Source organism: Triturus cristatus, chromosome 4_1 (genome assembly GCF_964204655.1).
Source record: "Triturus cristatus chromosome 4_1, aTriCri1.1, whole genome shotgun sequence".
Lineage (NCBI taxonomy): Eukaryota > Metazoa > Chordata > Amphibia > Caudata > Salamandridae > Triturus > Triturus cristatus.
The window spans coordinates 454353365-454372075 of NC_140585.1; the positions used below are offsets into that span (position 1 = coordinate 454353365).

At 44.5% G+C, this 18711-nt stretch overlaps 1 protein-coding gene across 2 annotated transcripts in view; it reads left to right on the forward strand.

The window, feature by feature from the left end:
• Window positions 1-18711, forward strand: part of CD9 (CD9 molecule) — a 192521-nt gene that overhangs the window by 24151 nt on the left and 149659 nt on the right. The window contains exon 1 of one of the 2 annotated variants that reach the window (XM_085652613.1): window positions 17817-18349. The exons of the other annotated variant lie outside the window; for it this stretch is intronic. Coding sequence (XP_085508739.1) covers window positions 18284-18349 — 66 coding nt within the window. The 5' untranslated portion in view covers window positions 17817-18283. Of the gene's footprint in view, window positions 1-17816; window positions 18350-18711 lie in introns of those variants that run through there. 2 annotated transcript variants of the gene reach the window in all.

An 18711-nucleotide genomic window follows, 5' to 3' on the forward strand; every position in this document is an offset into this window, starting at 1 on the left:
ACCGCATAAAGAGCCCCTTCAAAAGTGCCTCCGGGAGGAGCCATCTTTCTATCTGAAGGGCCAGGTCGCCCTGCGGCCTATACAACATTGGTTAACTGCTGCGAGATGTGATGCCCAATAATACTTCCTTATGTCTGGAAGTCAGATGCCCCCATCGAACCACCCTAACGTGAGCTTATGTGTTGCGATACGTGGTGGCTTACTCTCCCACAGCAGGTCTCGTATGATTCAATCGATTTCTTTGAAGTACGAGGATTCAACTGGGTGCGGAGTATTTATGCAGAGCATATAAATCTGGGAAGGGACATCCTTTTGAATAGGGCCACACGCCCAAAGAGGGACAACCGAAGCGATTTCCATTGTAGGACGTTCGATTAAAGACTCACTAGAGACGGGAGGAGATTCAATCGTAAAATCTGGACGGATCTTTACAAACCCAGATCCCCCAGGTATCTGAAGCCGTCCGTAGCTTCCACTAGTTGATATCCCTGAGGGAGTGGAGGCATCTTCCCATAGAGGACATATAGCACTGATTTAGTCCAGTTTATAGAATAGCTAGCATATCTACCAAACACCTGAAATATGTTCAGGACCACATTGAGGGATGCAGCCGGTGAGGCCAGATAAAACAAAATATCATTCGCATATAGCGATATACGGTCTTCCCATCCAGACATTCATTTTAGGCCCCTTATAGTGGGGTCCTTGCGGACCCACATTGCCAGAGGCTGGCAAAGCCAGTATTGGCAGTTCCTGGAAGCCAGTGCATGGCATGCATAAAGGGCAAGTGGCGCAATACTGCACAAAGGCTCTCTCCCTCTGCAGGAAGTATTCTATGTAAGGATGGACTTCCATGGTTTAGGTCTCTTAATTATTTGCGCGACAGTAATATCCTGTACTGACTTGCACAGTCTTCCTTAATATTCCCAGCATCCACACCACCTATGTCAAGTGGAATTGGATAAGTATGAACTGATCAAAACATGTACACTAGAAAAAGTTCACAGTGGGTAACTAACCCCCTAAGCCCACACTACGCCTAGTCATTTGAAGCAGGGTCTAGCCATTCTGAGGCACCTTGAGTAGTTTGTTCACCAGTAGAAATTAACCCCTAAGACCACAGTACTCCACATATGTGCATAGAGCACACCATACAGAGAGATGCAGTTATTAAAAGTCAGTCCTTGTGCCTTTGTCAAGGGACTTTACAGTGTTTATACCACATCTACAGCCTTTGAAAATGTGTGCAACATGTTAGGCCATAAGACTCTGGACATTATTGGACCCACAGCACTAAGTCTAACTCTGTCTGGTAAACAAGAACTCAGTCAAGTGATTTTGTTAGAATATTTATAACAAAATTACCCCACCGGTGCGATAGGTCTGTAAACTATGTTTAGAACATTATTTTTCAATGGGACAATATTTAGGCTTCCATATTCTAGAACCATACCACCCTAGAGTAACTTAAAAATTAATTTAAAATCAGTTTTTCCTGCGATCACTAACCCTCCTCCCAAGGTAGTTAGTGTGCTGCTTCCCTCCTCCCCCCCCCCCCCCCCTTCACTTTGGGAAACATTTGGGTACCTGTGGCTGCTCCAATTGCCACTCCACTCCTCCAGTGACCTGGGTGCTCCCAGTAGTAGGCCAACAATTTTCTCTGGTCCCTTGTCTCCCCTGCAGCTAATGTGATAACTTTAACTTCAGAACGGGTCATGGCCCCACGGAGGATGCAGCTCCTTATCGATTCTCTATGGTGAAAGTAGCTGATCCTACTTGAGTTCCCTTCACTTTTGTAGGTGTCTCTGCCTCCTTGGCCCTTGTGCCAATTGGAAACAGGCAGAGCACAAGTAGCTACTTTTTGAGCTGTCTCCAGCTGTGTTTTAATTGGGTGTTTGAAATAACGAAGCTTTAATGCAGGTAGGAAGCTTTATTAATATACCTCACAGGACATCCATGGCCCAAATGACAGTTGGGCTCAGGGAGCTTACCACAGAATCCTCGCAACATTCTAGAGGGAACAGAAGAATAAGGGAAGAGGAGGAGGGGGGAGGGGGGAGGGGGGGGTGGGAACGGAAGGAACCATAATGGAGGCAAAAGGGAAACGGGTTCATTACAACACATCTCCTTCCTTATGGGACAACAAAATACATAGGGACAGTCAAAACTACAGTTATGAACCCAAAAAATTAAGCCATACTATAATCATTTTGCCATAACGTTTTTTTACATTGGTTCCTAAGAAACCTTTTCCAGTACAGTAGTAGGTCTGTCGTTTAACTGTGTTCCGTGTTCCACAGAGGAACTGTGTACATCTAAGCTGTTATCTCTAACAACTCTGTCATAAATCCACACTTGTCCGTCATCAAGACGTACCACATTTTGGAAGACTTTACTTATTCTTTTCTGCTCAGAAAACTTTGAATAACCAGAATGGACAGATCTTGGCAATGTTATTCTTACCATGTCGTCTCCTTTCCAATTCTTGTTCCTTTCAGATACTCTACTGTTATACCTTTTGACATATTTCCTTTGATGTTCTTGGATCTTCTCACTTATCTTACTTCGGTCTAAATCCTCAACATTACTACCAACAAGCCACAGGGGACTTAACTTGGTGCCAGGTTCTCTTCCTTTGAGAGCTTTGAAGGGTGACACTTTGGTGACTGAATGAGGGGTTACCAAGTAAGACCAAATCATTTTGTCCAACTCTTTCTTAATATTTTTTCCTCTATTAACATTCAATTGGATACAATCTTTAAGCATACGGTTTACTCGTTCTACCAAGCCATTGGCCCTTGGGCAATACAGGGCAGATTGCAGGTACTTTACTGAAAATGTTTGTAAAAACTTTCCTTAGTGATGAAGTGAATTGGACCCCATTGTTCGTTATTAATGTGTGGGGTACTCCTTCACTTCTAAATACATCCTGAAGGAAAGAGATGACCGTACTGGTAACAACACTCTCTACAATTTTGATGACTACCTATTTAGAATGGTAATCTACTAATGTCAAAATAAACTTTCCTCCTGACATCAATAGGACCTATGATATCCAAGGCCAACTTGTTCCAAGGGACTTTGGGCACTTCTACAGCAGAAATCTGACCTTTGTGTACTTGTTTGCTCTTGTCACTACATGCGCAACTTACACATTGCCTGATGTTCCTTTCTATCATGGAGTCCATGCCTGGCCACCAATTATGTAATCTGATCTTGCTCCTAGTTAAGCTGCACCCCAAATGACCTTCATGCGCCAACGCCACAATCTTCTCTCGCGAGCTCTCTGGGGGAACAAGTTTGTTACCTCTATATAAGTTGTCATTGTGTATGTACAGTTCGTTTCTCACTTCCCAAAATCCTCTGTTACTGTCTAATTCGGAACATCCATTAGGCCATCCCTTAAAGATGAATTCCTTCACCCTTTTAACAGTGATATCTTTTCCTACACTATCTTCCCACTCTTTTTCCTGTATACCTTCAGTAATGGTTGCTACCCCAAATTCGTCAACATCATTTTTCCCCCATTCATTTCCTGGCAGGGGCAATTTAGACCAAGTCTGCTGCATGGTTCTAGGCTCAGGAATATACACGATCTTAAAATTGTACCCCTCCAGACCAGGGAACCATCTAGATATTCTGGGTGTGGTTCTTTCAATGTTCTTTACAGAAAACAAATTTACTAGGGGTTTGTGGTCTGTTTTTTGAATAAAAGGGATAACCCCACAGGAACACCCGGAAATGCTTAACAGCCCAGAAACATGCCAATGCTTCTCTTTCTTTCACCGAGTAACGTACTTCTGCTTCAGACAAGGCTCTTGACGCAAATGCCACAGTTCTCTCCTCCCCAGCCACTACTTGACTGAGCGTTGCCCCTATAACTTTTGTGCTGGCATCTGTAGTGAGTATGGTGCGTTTAAGTGTTAAATTGTCCTAGAAAAGGTGCATTTACAATAAATTTCTTCAGATCCTTAAATGCTTTAGTACACTCCATGTTCCAGACAAATTTCACATTTTATAAAAAAAAAATTAAAAAAATCGTAATGGATAGGTAATGTCAGTGAAGTTTTTACAAATTTGGAATAATATTCTGACAATCCAAGAAAGGACTGCACCTCGTCCTTTGTGGTGGGTATCGGTGCTGACCTGATCGCTTCTACCAAATCGATCTTTGGTTTGATCCCTTCTCTGGATATCACATGTCCTAAGTAAGTGACAGATTGTACCCCTACTTGACATTTTTCCCTTTTCAAGGTTAAACCTGCACCTTTTAGCTTGTTCAAAACTATCCTAAATGTCTCATTATGTTCCTTTTCATTCTTTCCAAAAATCAGCAAATCGTCCTGAAAGCACAACACGCGGTTAACTCTTACCAGAATTTTTTGCATTGCCCTCTGGAACACCGCGGCTGCAGATGCAAGTCTGAACGGCATCCTACAAAATCTAAATGTGCCAAACGGTGTAATAAATGACGTCCATGGTTTGCTAGAAGGGTGAAGCCTCACCTGGTGATATGCTGAGGGTAAATCAATAACCAAAAAAAAACTCAGCATCACCTATCTGACTCAGCATTTCATTTATGTTCGGTAAGGGATGCCTATCGATCCAAATATTGTTATTTAATTCCCTCAAATCTATGCATAATCTGATGGCTTTGTTATAGGGTTTTAATGTAATAACTATGGGAGCCACCCACTCAGCACTTTCGATAGGCTCGATCACACTTTGACTGACAAGCTTGTCTAATTCTTGCATAAGGGGTTCTTTCAACAATATGGGTATATGCCTGAACTTGTGCGCTACGGGTTTGGAATTTTCTTTTTAAATTTATTTTATGTTTGCAATCTTTCAAACACCCTAATTTGTCCGTGAATACTTCGGGAAATTTGTTAAGTAACTCTGTACCACATACTGATCTATCTACCATCAGGACAAGTACCTCTGCAGTGGGATCTAGTTTTAATTCCTAAATCTTTTTGACGTGCACATCCTAAAAGATTAGAGCCACGTTTGGCTACATATACCTTACCCACAGTGCTTCTGTCTTTAAACATAATCTTCATGATGGCTACCCCTTCCAAGGGTATAGGATCTTTGTTGTACCCTACCGGAACTACATCCGGTTCAACAAGTGGTACTGCCTGAACATCAAACCTTGAATGAAATGTTTCACTGTTGATAAATGTAAATGGAGAACATGAGTCTGAAAAAACTTCTACTTTTTCTCCCATCCAACTCTATCTCGTATTTAGGTAAGTTAACCATATGTACTTCATTATTCCCTTCCACATCAACCTGTAGTACAAATTTACTCTTGTCTTCATCATTTGTTCCAATAACATTGGCTGTTTTGCCAGACATGTCCTTACACATACGTGCAAAATGTCCCTTGCGGTTACACTTACTACACGTGGCTGTTCTGGCCCAACAGACAATATTATTTGCAAGGTGCCCCGAGCTTCCACATCTGAAACACTTGATCTTGTTTTCAGGAATATTTCTTCCCTTGTTTTGCTCTTTTTTTATAGTTTCACTTTTCTTTTGTTCCTTAATGGCACATACATTCCTGAGTTCATCCCCCAATTTCATTAACTTCTTTGTCACTGGTATTAGACATTTCTTTTATACACACTGAAGTATGCTCTATGCTCTTTTCTATTTCGATAGCCTTTTTTAAATCTGGATTCCCAACTAATAATTTTTCCTGTATCTTCTTGCTATTTGTACATCGTACAAGTTGGTCCCTAATAAGGCAATCTGTCAAATCAATAAATTCACGTGTGTTCGCTAATCCTCTCAATATTGCTATATAATTACCAACACTCTCATTTTTGCCTTGATTCCTGCAAAAAAATGTATGTCTTTCTAAAACTACATTTATTTCCTCTGCAAATTGTAGTTCTATCTTCCTAAGTGTTACCGCATAAACCTCTCTTTCCCCATATTCTACTTCATCCTCTTCAATCTCTGGGAGACTATATCATATACCTTCCTCCCCTCAGCACCCAGATTGTGCAGTAATATGTGCTGTCTACGTAATGCCGAGAAACCATTTGCACCTATGGCTATCCAATAAGTCTCCAACCCCTTGATCCAGTTCTTCCACGTCATGATGGGTTCCCCCGCCTCAGATAGAAACGGTGGGGGTTGACTCATGCTCGCCGCTGCCATATTGATAACCAATTATGGTGCGTTGAATACCCTTATGAACAATACACCACTGTTTTTTTAATATAATAACGATTGAAACCAACAATATGTTTTCCTTCTTTTCTAATTTTCCTGTAAATATATATATCAGGATTTCAAAGTTCTACACAGTATGATCCTGTAATATTCTGCTTCGAAGGTTTGTTTTTTTACACATCAAATAATGCAGTTAGTGCGAGGAGGTGTAGTTCAGTTACTGCCACTATAGTATTTACAATGTTTCCTCGTTCGCACTCGGATATTTATTAAACCTTTAGCGATGACTGGAACATATTTCGAACTGTCAGAAATGTCAATATCTGATCTATAGATATTCCAGAAAGGCTACTGAAGCACACTCTGCTGCCTAATAATCCTTTTCAGGAACTGCTTGTGCAATGTAATAAAATAGAGCTCCAATTTATTCCGCAAACTCCCACCGCCGTGCTTCTGAAGAATATGCAGATTAAAATTACACTTCCGATGCTGACGAGACATGACCTAAATGTAGATACTCTCCAGAATGTGAACATGTTGTGGAGATTTGAAATTTCCTGTCGAAATACTCGCATTCTTCTATTCCACCTTAAACATCCGATATCCTTTGACTACGGTATTCTTTAAATCCGCACTGACGAGAACCTAGGCAGATTCGCTATTACAGCAGTGACAATGCTCCAAAATCTTTTAAATTTGTGTTATTCACTCTTTAACTCAACCTGATTGCGCTGACATACACAGTTACTACACTTAAGCAGCAGCACTAAAAAAAATGCCACATAAGCTCACCAAAGGTAGAGGAATCCCTCCGAGAACTGACAGGAGCATCCCGTTCGAAGAAATACCGCACTGAAAGAGCTGCAGACACAGCTTCTTCACAATAACCGTACTCCACCCAGGGGCAGAACAAGCGTTAGACTTCCTTGGGGAATCGGGATACTGCACCAAAGCTCCTCCCCCAATACGAGACTGCCGGCTGACCCGGATGAGTTCTCTTCCCAAACTTCCCAAAATACTTCGGGAATTCCTTCTTCCGCGCAAATACTTCACACAAGGGATGACGTCTTTCTCACCAACTTTCTTGCGTCAATACTTCATGAAACGCAAAAGTTCCTCTGGCGCATCTGGGCTACATTCGGAGGGGATGTCGCTCAGTTGCTCTCCACGCAACCAAAAGCTCGTCGCCAGTGAAATAACGAAGCTTTAATGCAGGTAGGAAGCTTTATTAATATACCTCACGCAACAGCCATGGCCCAAATGACAGTTTGGCTCAGGGAGCTTACCATAGAATCCTCGCAACATTCTAGAGGGAACAGAAGAATAAGGGAAGAGGAGGAGGAGGGGGGGGGGCGGTGGGGTGGAACGGAAGGAACCATAATGGAGTCAAAAGGGAAACTGGTTAATTACAACAGTGTCCTATGTTGGCTTTCTCCTGGTGCACTCGCAACCAGGGGCAAGCTTCTGGGGCCTCTTGATACCAGTGTTTCAATATGTTTCTCCAGGGGCAACCTGATGCCATAATATAGCCTCTAGCACGGTTTTGCTTTCTCCTCAATAGCAGCAGCTTGGTTTTGGGGCATGGTCTTGACTTGCTGACCAACAGTAGTTGTCTCCTAAAAAGAGGTTTTCCTGGCCATAGAATCTGAAGGTTCTTCATGGAAAATCACCATTTTTGCAAGCACTTCTCTGATTCCCTAAGGCCTTTGGCCAGTTGCAGAGTGTCTGTTTGTCCACCAAGAATCCAGGAATACAAGTTCTGAGTTGTTAGCGGTTACGCTGCATATAGGTTCATCAGCAGTCTTTGTCCAGCTCCCTCATCCTGTTCCTCTATTTTCAGATTATCTTCCCTGTGCAGGGGTTTAGGAATAGAGGTGGGAAGTTGTAGAACATGGGAGCCACAAAATGAATCCAGTGATTACATTTTATTCCCCGACACCAAACTAGACCTCCCTCCCCACTGACTGACCCACCCCCCCCCCATACAGCATTCGGAGAAGTATCCAAAATTGTGTCTTACTGCAGAACTATAGCACATCTTCCTGTCTGAACCAAACTCTGCCCACCAAGGCCTTGTCTGTACCCTCCAAATAAAACTCCTCTGGAGCCAACCTTTCGTTTAGTTGTCCCATGTGGGAAAATTCTATGTACCAGTTTACTGGGAGGTGCTGTTTACAGCTAAAAAGTTTACACCTCTGCCCCCTTCCTCTGCCAGTAGAAGACCAATCTACCTATGACACACCGGTCGTGTTAACAAGACTCTCCCACTGTGGCATAAAAGTAGGTCCAAGCACAATTATCACTGGCTCACAGATGTGTACAACTTTATAGCAGGGCCTCTGGAATGATGCGGTTCTGCAGCCCTGGTGTGTTTTACATAAATATGGATTTCTTGCATTTGCCATCTATTGAATCATTTTTTGCATAATTTCCCAAATTCACTAGGCCTTTATATAGATTTCCTTCAAGATTGAAGTAAACGCATAGTGGCTTTTTTGTGTGGTTTTTTTTGGGTTTTTTTTTTTTATTTGTTTTTTGCCAATTTCAAGAAGTAATCTGCTGTTTTTCTCTCCCGTTTCGTATGCCTTGTGATTTTTATTTAATCACTACTTGGTAGCTTCTCTTCTTACGCTTGTAAAGTGCTCAGTACCTCTTTAAACTAGGCTGTGCCACTTATTTACTTTAAGGAACTGAAGGAACCATTACTTCGTTTGCAATATTGGACTTTGTAGCCAAATAGTAGTTATTAGTATCCACGCATGAGTAGACTGTAGCTTTAGCCCGGACGGCGTAACTATTTTGCAACGTATGGAAAGATTTTACGTAAGACCTCTAATTGAAACGAACAGCAAAATGACTGAATGAGTCTGCGGAATAAAGGCTCTTAACATTGTCTGAAGGCCCCAGTGGAGATCAGAGGACTTCAAGCCATCTTGTGGGACAACGAGGATTTTTTTTGGCCAATGCAATATATCTTTGAATGATTTAATGATAGAATGTTGAGGTGTAATCATTTTCACACTGCCCCTAGAAACCTTAGTCTTTCTCAATGTCCTTCACAGGCTTTTCAAAATGCAAGATCACTTAATCCACGTATGAAGTGATTCTGAAGAAAAAAGCGTTGTGAGTCAGGCCCTTTGTCTTTGAAAGTGCTTTGAATTAATAGGGGTTCTTTCATACCAGTAGTTTTCTGCAAGGTTCTTAGTTGAGGTTGGAATTTTTGCAAAAGAATGTGTGATCTGTCTGTCAATCTGTCTCTTTTTGATATTATCTTCAAGTAGGACGCTTGGCCTAGCAAAATGGAAGTCGACCCTCCCCTACCCAGTTGTCCAGACCACTGACAATAATTTCCATCTCCTGTCTTCTTCTCCCTAGCCTTCACTACCTGCCCACATTGACAGGGATGTCACTCCTCATTCCTCTGCAGCTTGCCTCTATCTACTCTGCATACTCCATCTTCATGGCTTCTGATGCCACTTTCCTAATCAAAACTCCTCAAAATATACTAACTATAATAAAATTGCTAGACTCTTCCCCCAAGGTCTCCCTTTACTAGTAACAGCCTCTTGACAAACATCTGCAAGAGAAAGTACATGATAAATAGAGAAAGGCAAGTGAGACCTATAGTGTGATTGACATTGATTATACATATATAGAGAAGAGCATTACAAGAGTACGAGTTAAATGGTACACTTTTTTTCTTTAACGAGTGTTTGTGAAATTGTTTGCAATTCCTTATTAGGTTGTGGTGATTACCAGATAGTTCTGTTTTTTTTTGTGCTAGATGGAAGGGGAAATTGTGGTGTACCGCATTGTATGTGATACAAACTGTTTTATAAGTGAAGTAAAATTCAAGTGTTAACCATTTTAGGGACTTTAATTGGGTGTAATTTTGTAAAGTTTTCTTGTGCATGAGCTTGGCTGCATTGTAGAATATGGCTTTGGGACGGTTCAGTTCAGACTTAGGTAGTCTGGAAATTAGAGGGTTCCCTTATTCTGTGTGACCAATCACGATTCCAACAGACTTTAAAGTCTTGTTTGGGGATGAAGTGTCTGAAGTTGAAAATAATTGAAAGCTGTCACATTTAGTGTTTCCTTGATAGGGCGATCAATACTGAAGGAGCAATCTAGCATGATGTTGAGGTATTCACAAAATGGAAGATGCTCTAGGTATTTAGGATACTCATTGGTTCAGAGGTTTGTAAGAAATTGGGTTGTTGGGTGACAGGGGTGTGAGCCCTGGTCAAGCAGCAAGCACAATCCTCGCTGGGTAAGGCACGAGCAAACTCCAAATTTGCCTATATTCAACCCTCTTGTAGCTTGGCTCAGAACAGTCAGGCTTAACTTGGAGGCAATGTGTAGAGTATTTGTGCAACACTTCAAACCGTAACCGTGCAAACTCGGCACAAAAAAAGTCCGCAACAGTATTGGACAAATTGAGCTTCATTCAATAAATGAAATCTGGCCAAAATGACAAAAATCAAATCTGTGAATCCGCAGATATTTAATTTTTGAAGGTTTCAGTGAAAACTGCACCAAAAGCACCAACTGTCTTATCTTGTCGAGCCAGACTTGGATAAAGACACAAGTTCAGGCCAACCATGATGGTGCGTGGGTTGGCTATAGGGACCCAGTTCGTCCCACTAAACTACGTACCTTAAATCCTGGTTGCGAACCGTTGCAGGGTCGGTCTGTCCAACGGCTCAGTGCTGTGTAGGAAATTAAAGCAGCACTGACCTGTATATGCCGTATCCAACAGAAACGATGTTCCTAAGTGCAGTCCTCCTCTGCCCCTCTGCGCAGAATCTGAGGCATGTAAAAATGCCCCACCGGGAGGAAGCACAGAGGGGGAAATTGGGGAAGAAAACAAGGTAAGTGAGAGAAGAGAAACTGCTTGAGTGTCCGCTCTGGTTCTGCCTCTGGCTGCTCTCTGGAATGCTGGCTCATGGAATGCTGTCATATACCAATGGAAGGATCAATACCCCTAAGACTCGTGTGTTCCCAGAAAAGAGAGGTGTGAATACATGAGCAATTCTACAAATGGTGTTCTATATAATGACCTTTAAACACACACCATCTATACCTGGAACTATATGAATTAAGCAGTGTTTAGGAAGTAAATTGAATGTGCTGATCTGTGATGCCTTGTCATAGTATTCAAGACCAGGTCCAACAAAATTGGGGTTGTTGACAGGTAAGCAGGACTCTGGATGGAGCGGGAAGCTCTTGGAATGTTAGCGTAAAGAATGGGGTCTGGCACTCTTAAGTTCCAAGCCCAGTACTAGTAAGTAAAATTCTGGGTAGGGGAGGCACTAACTCACTCCCTCACACTCTGACACTATAGCCCTATCTGCACACATATCAAAAGAAATATAATAAATGCAGGGCCACAAAGTATACCGGTGGACTGCTTGGTATATTATGGCTTTAATGCTCTTAAGGTCCTGAAAACATTGCAGTAATGAGGCTCGTTAATAAGGCTTTTGATAATAAGGCTCCTTCTCACACACCCAACCATGCAGGCAACAATCCGAATTGCAGAAATGCACGGTATACAAACAATTTCCCAAATGCAAGCTTTGTAGCGGACAATCTCATGAATGCACTCTAAATGCAAGCCTCGACACTTGCTGCTCGTTAAGTGCCCCTGGTGCGCAGGCGTGCTTGTTGATATATTCTACATGACTTTTCCTTCATGTTGCCGTTATGCAGGAACAAGGAGGCTGATGCTGCTGACATGAGGAGGTCGTTGAAAGAGACTATGCTGCTGGTTCGGGAGCAGGCACTGATTGTCAAGCAAGGTGTGACTCTGTGCGCCGCCCCAGGATGGCCACCGAGACTTCTGCGTCCAAGTAAACACCAGTCTGGTGGCTGTTCATCGGTGCATGTCGGAAGCACGTCCAGGTCATGCATGGTCTTCATCTAGCGCTCCCAGCTTTAACCCATAAGAGGCTCAAATGGGTGACGGGGCCAAATGGCAGGCAGTGTTGAAGATGCACCGCACAGCCAAAGCAATGCGTCTGTTTCGAGATTTGGGGAGGCTGCGGTGCGAGTCCTGTTGCTTTAAGGATCCTGTTGACGGGGCTTGCAATGCAAAGTCCGGCGTCTGGGATGCAGTACATAGTTGGAGCAATGTGTTGGTTCCGAAGAACTAATTGGCTGCAATCGATGAGATGTGAATACCGCATGCAGCAACGGTTCCAAAGGGAATGCAGGTTGTGATGGTGATGCGAGTCTTTGTGACTGGTCCAGTCCCTGCAGCAGTGGCCATATTTTAGTTCTGCTTTGGGTTGCATCACACAGCAGAGGAGATGATTCGGTTCCGTTGGATCCACAGAGACTGGTAAAGCACCTTAAACCCCCTTCCAAGGGTCTATGACTGGGGTGGCACCACTTGGCAGGGTAGACTCTCACATGGCAGAGTCCAGATGCAACGTTGCAGACTAGGAGGCCAGACAGCTAGCCCTTGGAGTCACTCTGGGTTCAAGAGATGCACAGCCAGTCCCTCTCACCCATGCAAGAGGAGGGGAGCAGGTCAGAACAGCAAAGCAGGAGTCTAGCACAATGCAGTCCAGCAGAGTAGCAGTCCTTAAGCAGCACAGTAGTCTTTCTTGCTGGTGGAGTATCCATAGGTCCAGAAGTGTACTGAAGTGGTGGTGTCTGAAGTCCAGTATTTACACTCGGTTGTGCCTTTGAAGTGGGGGAGAAGCTTCTAGAGGTTTCCCTTTGAGGTCCCACGGCATCATTCCTTTTGTGGCTTCCGACTAACTACATGAGTGTGCGCCCTTTTTGTGGAGACAGGACAGTATTAAGGTGTAAGTAAGGCTGCACCTGCTCCTCCCTCCCATCCTGCTGGTAATGTCCCATCCAGTCACCCCCTAATCTCCCATTGTGTATGGCTTGCTAGGAGGACTACACAAAGTCCAACTACTTCCAGTCAGGTGACTAGAAGCAGGCTGCACACACCAAATGGTTATGTGAAGAAAATGCCAACTTTCTAAAGTGACATTTGCAGCATGGCAATTTTAAAATCGGACTTCACTGGAAGTGAGGATTCTAAATTGTGATTCCAGAAACGCCAAACTTGAACTGGGCATATCTTCCCATCTCGAATTTACACTTATCAAATGTAATAAGGCAATGCCTGTGTTATCCCGTGGGAGAGACGGCTCTTGCAGTAGTGAAAAGCAAATTTAAGAGGTTTTCACTATCCGGACATGTAAAATGTCAAAGTATATGTCCTGCTTTTTAAATGAATGTCACCTTGGGGCTGTCCAGGGCCTACCCTAGGAGTTACTTCTATGTATTTAAAAGTATGTTTTGGGCATGGTAAAATGTTTGTTGCCAGGTCGAAATGGCAATTTAAACTGCACACACAAGCTCTGCAATGGCAGGCCCGAGACTTGTTTAAAGGGCTACATAAATGGCTGGCACAATCAGTACTGCAGGCCCGCTAGTAGCATTTAATGTACAGGCCCTGGGGACCTATATTACCACTTTACTAGGGACGCATATGTAAATTAAATATGGCAATTGGGTCTAAGACATTATTATCCTGTTAAGAGGAGCAAGCACATGCACTTTAGTACTGGTAAGCTATAGTAAAGAGCTGAGAGTCCTAAGGCCAGCAAAAACGGGGTCAGAAAAAATGGAGGAGGAAGGCTAAACGTTTTGGGGGAAGAATACCCTAAGGTTCACAGTTCAATGAAGTGTCAATCACCTTTGTTTGATCAGTCTTGAGGTACATCTATGTATCATCCAATTACTACTGGGAGCCAGTACCTGCATTGGAGAATATCTCGCCCAACAATTCCGCATTCAAGTTGGGAAATAGGAGGGGTAGAATAGATCCTGGTGATAGTCCAAATGGAACGCTCTGGAAGCAGACGGAGAATAACTTATTTTAATCCACTGGATTCTGTTAGACATTAGTGTAGAAACCTGGGCCACTTTTAACTCGGATGGAAAAACAAGAGTGGAATTTGTTTCCCAGTCACAAAGGGGTGAAGGGGGTCTGCATGCTCCTTGGCAAGGGTAAGTGGCACTGGTTCATTGGAGTACAGCAAAGGGTGTAGTGCTTGCAGCGGCTTGTTTTCCAAATCCAGTTCTGAAGTGGGGATTAAAGAAGCTGGTTGTGCTTTTTTGGTGGGAGGAATGTGTTCACGTTCTCGTTAGAATGTGGACAATCCATGTCATTTGTGTTCTGTAGTTTTTTAGGTTGAGCATTGGAGACCTCTTGTATATACTGTAGTATATACTTGTAAGTGTATATACTTTGTGGGCTTTGGAGATTAGGACTTGTCTGCTTCTGCTTGGGGACTTTTTTTTCTGTTCAACTGCCTCTATTTAACTTTCTTGCTAGAAAACGACCAGCCGAGGTCAGTGAAATACCAGAATCACTTTAGCATTCTCTTGATTCCAGTTCCTAGAAATTGTCTTCCATGAGCACCTGTAGACAATATTTTTTTCAAATCTTGTATTTTCAGTGATCTGACTACCGAAGGCCCTTATTTTATATTAAAAACAGAGCTTTGGACTATACCATTTGCCGCTGAAAGGCAATATCTCTCTCCATGTGTTCCCATACCTGGAGTGTCACGCAGTTTGGTGCTTACTTTTCATCCATGTTAAAAAACAGAGGATGTTTCAGCACCCAGGCTAATGTGCTGCATAGCTAAATACATATAAGGTCCAAAGGCGAGACCTATTGCATTGCAAATGCGTAGTGTTTTTTTAGGTGTTTTTTGTAGTCCGTGTGCCCAGTTCTGATCTTTCACACCGCTACCTCTCAGTGAAATGCCCACTACCTCACATCACAGGCTGTTCATCAAAGTCACTTTAAAGGAGTGCCACCTGCAGAATCGTGCTCCCTAGAACCAGAGTTTGTGCCTTCGACCCCCATACTTTTAGATCTGACGAGACTTGACCCTCATGAATTCTCAGGGATGTTCTTATTATATGCGTCTATTATTTGCGCCTCACTCGCCCTCACTTGCACTGTCTTCTCGTTTTTGCCTCCATGTTACAGTTTCATTCTGATGCATATGGTGTATTATAACTGATATACAGCATTTGTGGGAAAAGTCCAAATGAATACATTTACTCACTTCCATCTGTGGTGGTGGTGATGTAATTTCCTCCTCTTTACTCAGTTCTCGACACACGTTAACGGGGCCTGCATAGCTGCCGAGGTTTCAAATTGCTGTGTGACATTTTTATCATTTCAGTGCACTCACGAGTGACATTTGAATGACAGTGAGTGATACTTTCTCGCGATCTAAATCAAGGAAAGACATAAAAGCACCTCACGCTGACCCACTGGACCTTCAGCCCTCCATGGGCTCTGGGTCGTTCCGTGCGCCCTACCATGGCTCTCACACTCCTAAGGGGACACCCAGGCTGCAGGCATAGAGAGGAGGTGCAGCCTTATGTTAATGTGTGAGGCGCTTTGCTTGTAAGCCCTTAACACTCCTGACCCTCGGCACCACCAGCCTTCCCTGAGTTCTGAGACATTCCCTCTGCCCTACCATGCTTTTCACACTCCTAAGAGGACACCCAGGCTGCAGGCACACTTATAGAACTCATGAATCGTACATGTGTAAATGTGCACGGAGCTCTGATTCTTCAATACACCACACTGTCACCCAGGACCTACACCAACCCTCTATGGGTTTTGGGGCGCTCTCTCGGCCCTACCGTGCCTCTCACACTTGTAAAGGGGACAGCCCGGCTGCAGGCACAGAGCATGTGACAGATGAGGTGCCTACATTTAAAACTAAGAGTCACTGCTTACTTGTGGACGCCGCCTCCGAGAGGCACGGGCATTGATTGGGCAACAAGTAGCACTAAGGAGAACAGGTCAATCACAGCCAGCAGCATTATTAAAAAAAATTCCCCTCGACTCAGTGATGCCAAAATTAATAATCTGGTCCATCCTCCAAACCACCCTTGCACAGATCACACCACAGCAAGGCTCTCTGAGTACACAATGCTCTATTGATGATGATGCTGGGTGCTGAAAGTAATTTGATGTAGACTGTCGATCAGTCTGTTCTGTCAGCACTGACCTGAATCACCAGCGCTTCCCAATTAAAATACAGTTCTGTGCGACTTCAACCTAGGTCACCCGGCTGAGGGCTCGCTCCACTCCGGGTCTCCCGAAAACTATAGTGTGTTAGTAACACTGCAGCAGCTAGAGAGATTAGTGTAGACGATACAATGCGAGGGGCCCCGGTTGAGACTAGTATAAATGCAAAGTTGAATTGAACAAATTAATGTCTGGGCTCTGTGTTCTTGGTGATGGCTGAGCGTTGGGCATGTGAGGACGCAGTTCTCTGAAGATTCTAGGGCGTTGCAGGAGAAGGGCCCGAGTGGGGGCCTTACATTGTCACCTGAGGGGAGCTGCACATTCTGTGCACAGTGTACCAGGGTGGGGCCGGAGAGGAGTGGGTACTCGGACTGTGAGGCCCTGTGTCTTCTGAAGGCACAAGAGGAGGGAGGGGCAAGCGGTGTGTATGTGGGAGAGATGGAGATGTAAGGGCATGGAGGCTGTAGCGTGACTCTGCCACTTTGCAGCATTGGTTCCATACTCTGGCCACGATCCACCCCCGAGGCAATCATTTTGATTTGCTAGATCGCCTGCCTTAGTCCTGTCTGACACACCTTGCGGCCGCTGAATGAACCTTACCGCTCAGTAAGTGTGAGGACTGACACTGACATCCACTGCACTTTTCCTCGGCCAATCTCGGCAATTTAGAATTTGTCGCAGGTGCCTGGCAGCCATCATAAGCCCTACTGTATGCATGGGTTGTCGGGCAGCTGCGAGCAGACAGCAGCGCTGAAAGAGCGAGCCAAGCGCCACCTGCACAGTGAGCTCTAATAGCGCCGGCTTTTCTCAACTTTTCCGCTGTGCTCTAGCAGGAGGACGTGACGTTCCTGCAGCGCCACCAGCCAATTGTATTCAAACAACGTGTCTGGGCCCAGCCCTGAAGTAAGGTTGTCTGACTGAGAGCTGCGCCACTCGACGGAATCATCAAATTAAGATACATTGTGGCACTTGAGCCTTCCAGCAGCGCCTCAGCTCAGCTAAGAGCACATGCACGCCGCAACCACTGGCAGCGTGCCGCCACACTCAACTTCAACCTTCAGTGACAGCTCACAGACGTATGCAAATTTGCGTGACAATTTCAGTGCAGTGATGCAGAGCACCGCACTGAAATGCGTTAGTCTAACGCCTGATGCGTGGCACTGGGCGGGCTAAAGCCTCCTCCTTAAATCTTGTATTTCAGGTGACCTGCTCAGCCCCGGCCTTCTCTCTCTGTCCAAACGTGATGCATATTGTGTGCGATTCTCTGCTTTCCCGCCCCAGGGTAGCGCCGACACCCTCACCTCTTCTTGTTGTTGCCTTAAATTTCATATCCTAATTAAAGCCCCGAGCCTTAACCTAAATCCATGCTCAGGAGCTAGAGTTTAGCTCCAAATATTTTTTTTCCCAATCAAATCCTGTGTGCGCGAGTCTTTGAACATCTGTTTTATGTTACAGCGGAGTGCCTGTACTCTGCCAACGTTGTTCTGGATTGCATTCAAATTTCCTCAAAAATTCGCAGATTTTCATGAGTATTTGATCTTTTGTAAACGCTAACGATGAAATTGATGATTAGCAGGTTGGAGGGAGGAGAAGGCCTGGGTAAGCGGGGGTAGCCTGGTCTGTTTCATGAAGCGTGGCAACCTGGGTGGGTCTGGCCGTCCTTATAATCAGTGAAATTCGATGTTTCGCGTCTCTATAAGCTGCCGAGAGTTCAACAATGTCCACAGTGTCCCGGGCGTAGAGGGGGAGGCGGAGACGGTCCGCATAGCGAGCCAGCGAGGGAGGATAAACAGAATGGGGCTAGTTCTCTCTTCTCCGACGGCAAAAGAGACCCTCCCTCCTTTCTGTGCAGAGATCTGGGCGCGGAGCAGCGAGTGTGCTGCTGTTTTCATCTGCAGTTGGCAGTGAGAGAAGAACCTACTTTGTGTGTCTGGGGCAGCTCGAACTCCCGAACTGCACACAAACAAATGTGATCTCAGCCGGGAGTGAAAAGCCAATCTAGTGTCGAAAATGGCAGTCCACGGAGCGTCGAAGTGCATCAAATACCTGCTGTTTGGCTTCAACTTTCTCTTCTGGGTGAGTATGTTTTTACAGGACGGTGTCTTGGCGTGGGTCGCTTTTTAGTCGCGTGGTTCTTTGTTTTATGAGTGGAGCTGGACGATTCTCGACAAGAAATGCAGTATTTGTAGTTGGTGGGATGGGCAAGCCACTGTTTTGCCACATAGCACGCTTGCCTATGTTCGCTCGCGGGCCCCCTTGGTATCTGGGTCTTGGCTCTTGGGCACAGATGGTGAATGTACCACCCTCATCTGATGCTGAGCCGACCCACTTGGGAAAGGGCGCATGGTTTGGTTAAGAAGAAGGAAACAAATCTGCGTCTTTGGTGGCGCCTTCTCGATTTTTAACGTGTGGTTAGTTAGGAGTGCTTAAGTTTTAAC